This window comes from Ipomoea triloba, chromosome 14 (assembly GCF_003576645.1).
Source record: "Ipomoea triloba cultivar NCNSP0323 chromosome 14, ASM357664v1".
In the NCBI taxonomy this organism is placed as follows: Eukaryota; Viridiplantae; Streptophyta; class Magnoliopsida; order Solanales; family Convolvulaceae; genus Ipomoea; species Ipomoea triloba.
The window spans coordinates 10611364-10617363 of NC_044929.1; the positions used below are offsets into that span (position 1 = coordinate 10611364).

A 6000-nucleotide genomic window follows, 5' to 3' on the forward strand; every position below is an offset into this window, starting at 1 on the left:
CAAATATTTCAAAAGAAAGTTATTTTCAAATCTGGTACATGGTATAAATTGCCCTATTTCGTAGCATGAAGGCGATCGCCGGAGATGAGCCCAGTGCAGTTGAAGTACCGAAGGCCACCTCCCCAACTCCACCAACCCTTCACCACTGCCGCCTTCGTTAAACCTTGGTTTGCCGCGCCTCCGCCGCCGCCAAAACGCTACCAAAACGATGGTGTCGATCCAATCCTCACAACCCTTTCAGAAGCCATAGCAAACGCCCCAAACAAATCCTTCCAAGCCTCCCTCAAGAGCCTCCTCCCATCTCTTAAGCCCCGCCATATCGTCAACCTAATCAATACCAACCCTAGCTGTCTCTCCCCTTCCTCTCTCTACTCTTTCTTTACATGGCTCGCCTCCCACCCTTCCCCTTTCCGCCACACCCTCCACACCTACTCCACCATGGCCCACTTCCTCTGCGCCCACAATATGCTCCCGCAGGCTCTTGCTCTTCTCCGAACTGTTGTTTCCAGAAAAGGAAAGGACTCCGCTTCTGCAATTTTTGCTTCCATTCTTGATTCTAAAGGTACCCTAGATTCCACTTTCCGGCTTGCCAATTTCCTTATCATTGTTTATCTTGATTCCAGTTTTATTCCCGATGCAATTCAGTGTTTTCGGATTATTAAGAAGCATAGGTTACGTATTCCGTTTGAAGCTTTTTACCGAGTTATTGATCATGTGATGAAAATGAATCCACCATTGGTAGCTTGGGGTGTTTATAAGGAGATTTTGGAATCCGGGTATCCTCCAAGTGTGTATTGTTTTAACATATTGATGCATAAACTATGTAAGGAAGGAGCAATGAAGGAAGCTCATTTGGTTTTTTATGACATTGGGAAATGGGGTCTAAAGCCTACTGCTGTTAGCTTCAATACTTTGATCAATGGATATTGCAGGTTGGGTGATTTAGATGCAGGGTTTAGGTTGAAGAGTGTAATGGAGGACAATGGGGTCGTACCTGATGCTTATACTTACAGTGCTCTGATCAATGGGCTCTGCAAGAAGTGCTCGATGGGTGTTGCAGGTGACTTGTTTGAGGAAATGTGTGAGAGAGGTTTAGTTCCTAATGGTGTGATCTTCACAACATTGATTAATGGGCACTGCAAGGCCGGGAGGGTTGATTTAGCTATGGATTCCTATCAACGCATGCTGAGACAGGGTGTCAATCCTGATTTGATTACGTATAACACACTAATCGATGGGCTTTCTAAGAGCGGGGACTTGATCGGAGCACATAAACTTGTCACTCAAATGAATGAAAAGGGTTTAAGGCCTGATAAAATTACATACACTGCACTTATCGATGGGTATTGCAAAGAGGGAGATTTGGATGCTGCATTTGAGGTCAGAAAAGGAATGGTTGAAAATGGAATAGTTCTTGATGATGTGACATATACCTCCTTTATTACAAGTTTATGCCGGCAAGGGAGAGTATCCATTGCAGAGAGGATGCTAAGAGAAATGTTGGGTTCTGGTATAAAACCTGATGATGCAACATATACCATGGTCATTGATGGCTTCTGCAAGAAGGGTGATGTTAAGATGGGTTTTAAACTTCTGAGGGAGATGCAAAGTGACGGGCATGTGCCTGGAATTATAACCTACAACGTGCTTATGAATGGTCTATGCAAGCGAGGTCAGATGAAGAATGCCGATATGCTCTTGCATGCTATGCTTAATCTAGGCGTTGTCCCAGATGACATAACGTATAACATTCTGTTGGAGGGACATTGCAAGCATGGGAAGTCCGGGGATGTTGATAGGCTACGCGGTGAAATGGGGCTGGTTTTTGACTATGCGTCCTATAGTTCACTAATTAGTAGCTTAGATAAAAAGTTAAGACACCACAATAGAAGGTGACCGACCATATGTTGTGTTTTTGTAAATGGTTTTGTAAATGGACCAAGTGATGGCTATACAAAATGAAGCTTGGTGAAGAAATACAGAGGACTGCGATAAAGCTCCATAGAGAAAGGGCTTGTGCTATACTTCAGATTTGCAGCTCCAGAAAATCCTCGACTCCCTACCCCAAAAGCGCGGTGATTGGATCAGAAAACTGCAAGGTTCCAAGTTAACTTCCTGTTTTATTGAGGATCTATTAAATGGTGTTAAAGGCAGCTGCATAAAGTTGCTATTTTCAGTCCACACAAGAGCACATAAGAAAACTTTTGATGAGAGTTGTTGAGATTTTATCAGACCTGCAACTTAATCAACTTAAAATTGTTTTCTCCAATAAAGGATTGGCAGGCATGCAGGAGCTTTTTATTTATTTATTTATTTATTTATTTATTTTTATGAACTTGTAGTGTTACTAGAGTAAATGTTCAAAAAACTTGGCCCTGCTGTAATATTTGAGGTTGTTTATGAAGGATACACGGTAATTCAAAGTTTCACCAAATTGACATTATAAGTGGTTTTAAAGTTTGCTGATAATTTTTCTTATTCATTAAATTTGCACTGTTGTGTTTGAGGTTGGATTAATACAATGGAGTTTCAACTGATTGTTTCTTTTTGCTTTTCATGTTTTTATGAAATTGTTTATCTCCCTTAGTAATCCTCTAAATCCATGCATTTACTTTTTCTGATTTTTAGGGATGGGGTTCTCTGGACACAGTACTTGCAGCAGAATGCCTTGCCCTAACCCTTCTGACTCAAGGGAGCTTAACCGCTGACTGCTCAATGCCTTGTCCATCCTGCTCAAAAATGGACAATCATCAGCCCATACACACATACCATCAAGCCTCAAGTCCATGGATTTCAGACTATCATCAGCCCACCTGCCAACTTTTTCTCATTATTGCCTAGCTAGTTCTGCTGCAAGTTACCTTTCAGATCTTAGTGCTAACATTCCTTTTGTATCAGATTTAAGTCCATTTCAGCTCCATTCCACCTCCCAGATAGCAGCACTCCCAGATCAGCAGCTGCACACATTAGTTCACTACAGCCCTTTTACCATCAAGCCTCATGTCTATGGATTTCAGACAATCATCAGCCCACCTGCCTTCTTCTTTCCTTGCTTTTTCCTTCTTTTTTTTTTTTAACAGCAGCCACCTCCCAGAATCAGCCTTGCTAGTGGACATTCACCTCTGTTACCTGTTTCCTCCACCTGTATCTGTAAATAAGCAAACAAAGTTAAATGAAATCAGCACCTGGTGAGAAAGAACAGTGTGGGATCCCCTCCAAGCTAAGTAATTGCAAAAAACCTTTGGGTAACCCATCAATCTTTGTAAATGAAACATTCCAGCCTTTGCCCTTCTCCACCAGTGTCTTGGCAATACAATTCACACTCCCATTACATCTTTCATTCCTCACAATCAGACCATTCTCCCCCTCCCAGACTGCATTAATCTGCTCATCAGTCTCCAGAATTACTTTCCCAATCCTCTTCCTTCTACACCAAGCCCAACAACATTGAATCATTTCCAGAACTGGTGCTCCTTCCTCCTCTGATCTGACCCCAGCTAAGCAAAATTGACCTTTAGCATTTCTGATAAAATATGCACAACCTTTCCCATTCCTGCTCACAGCCCAGTTTATCTTAACCCATCCTTTTGGAGGTTTGTTCCAACAAGATTTTATAGTCAGTCTTCCATTCCCAAATCCATGTGCCCTTTTCATTAAAAACTCCCAGTTTGGTGGAAGTCCATCCCAGCTTGGCCACTTTCTTCTTATACACTCTACCATATCCCTAGTTACTTTAAAAATGATCCTTCTTGCAGATGCCTGTCCTCCCCCATACCTACACTGAGTGTAATCTACCCATAGTTCCCATATAATGATCATTGGAAGTCTATCAGCTAAGAATTTCAGAAACCTGTTACTACTTTGCCAATTCCACCAATCCCAGCATATCCTTCTCACACCCATCTTAACCAGCCTAACCCCCTGTTAATTTCTGGTGCAGATGGGTATAATTTGGTATGAATTTCTGGTGCAGATGTCTTGATACCCCTGTTAATTTCTATGCTGTGGTTGCATAAAACTGCTACGGAAACTAGTGGAATATCTTGCCATCCCATGCCCCATCCTTAAACATATATATATATATATATATATATATCAGTGTTGGGAAATTCAGCCTAGGGGGCTTCTGGCCGAGGCGAATAAAATTAACCCTAGTCCCTAGCCCCAGCCCCTAATTTCTAAATGCACAGCAGGTCAGTAGCCCCCTTCACGCACAGCAGTCGCACCCTCCCTCGCCGTCGCCTACTCCCTTGCCATATCCGGTTGCCGTCGCCTAGGCGTAGTCCAGCAGCAGCACTCCAGTCTCCAGGAACCAGCAGCACCGCCAGCCAGCACTCCAGTCTCCTGTTTCTTTTTTTTCTTTTTTCCTTAGGTGGCCTAGGCGCTAGATGGCTCCCGCCGCCCGGTCGGTGCCTAGCAAGTTTCGCAACACTTGTCGAAAGAGAAATTTCGCACTGGTGAGCTGACTTAAAAGAAAAGGACTTGCAATACTATTGACTTTTTAGAATTCTTCTATCAATTTCTGTCTTGTTTTTTGAAATATCTTGACTACAACTTACCACAACTCCGTTTGTATGTAATTTGAGGTAAGCTATTGCTGAGCATGTTTGTAGACTGTATTTGTAGATAACTTCCAATTTTGGGTTAGGTTTAAAGAGAAGTTGTAAAGGAAGCTAGATATGGAATTTGTACGAGATATGAAGCTTTTTAGCGCTTAAAGTAGCCATTATGCAGTGACCCAATAGATTCAGATTTATGACTAGCAGACAATGACTAATTTGCATCATTGTTGGTTATTTGATTTCGTTGTTTCCATCATGGATTCATGGTTTCATGCACAGTAATATTATATCTTAATCTGTGGCTTGCAAAAGCAACAAATATGCTTCTCTTTAGCTGCCTTCCCTTTCACTTTGATTAATTTGTCATGAACTTCCTTTCCCTCCTTTGTTTAAGTATTTTTAATTTTTAAAGACTAATAATTATAAACTATATAATACTTTTAATAGTTAATACTAAAATATTACGTTGTAAATATTAACCTAAAAAATGTTTAGAGTTTGTACAATTTAGAGTTATTTTGCTCAAAACGATGTTGTTTTAAGTGAAATAACCCATTAAAAAAAAGAACAATAGCTAATCGGCAGACTAGGCAGCATAGTCGGTGCCTAGGAGGTCTAGTTGACGCCTAGAAAATCACGCTTAAGCGGTCTAAGTGGTACTTAGGTGGCATAGGCGGCACTTAAGCGGCCTAATTGGTCGCCTAGCCGGCTAGCAACCTAGACCACCATTTAAGGTGATACGCTACGCGGTCGACCGGCGCCTAGCGCCTAGGCGGCGATTAATCGGCGCTAGGAGGAATTTTTGCAACACTGCTCGTAAGTCTGGCCATTGTAGCTTATGAAAGTCAGTTTAGCGAAGTTGTCAAAAGTTTCCCTTCAAAGTGATTTCTACCTAGCTAGCAAACCGAATTGAAATTGAGCTTTTACAAATTCAACCGAACTACAATATTAAATTGAATGGTTTAAGTTTTTAAAACCGAACAGTTCGAAATCGAAAAAAAAACCCAGAACTACCCACCCCTATATTAATGTTTGTAAAAAAAATGCATGATAAATTAATCGTTTATTTTTAGTTGGGCTGCAAATAGTTGGGCTGCAAAATGACCACGGCCTAAATCAACAATCATTATTGTGTGGACTGTACTATTAAATAATGTATATTCAGTATAAAAATAATGTACTTTTAATATATTAAAAATGTACTTTTTGTTATGGTCAACACAGCACTATGTGGACAATGATCCACACAATAATTTTCCCTAAATCAAGGGGCCACTCAATTGTACAGCCCAAAACTCCGAGAAGTTTTTTGAAGGAATCGTTATATCGTGGACCAGGGTCCGAAACGGCGTCGTTTAACTTAGTAGTGGGGAGTTGACGCGCGATGGACACCGTTCTGTCCGTCCAATTCATGTTATCTGTAATTCTGTGTATTCTT

General features: G+C 41.2%; 1 protein-coding gene across 2 annotated transcripts; it reads left to right on the plus strand.

Annotated features, from left to right (window-relative positions):
* Window positions 1-73: 73 nt before the first annotated feature.
* On the plus strand, window positions 74-4818 carry LOC116004866 (putative pentatricopeptide repeat-containing protein At1g09680). 2 transcript variants are annotated; one of them, XM_031245054.1, is made up of 2 exons: window positions 74-2099; window positions 2629-4818. In XM_031245054.1, the coding sequence occupies exon 1, from the start codon at window positions 85-87 to the stop codon at window positions 1894-1896; it is 1812 nt and encodes a 603-aa protein (XP_031100914.1). In that variant the 5' UTR covers window positions 74-84; the 3' UTR covers window positions 1897-2099; window positions 2629-4818. The 2 variants fall into 2 exon arrangements, with proteins under 2 accessions (XP_031100914.1, XP_031100915.1); XM_031245055.1 differs by lacking the exon at window positions 2629-4818 and having other exon boundaries at window positions 463-562; window positions 646-1959.
* Window positions 4819-6000: the final 1182 nt, after the last annotated feature.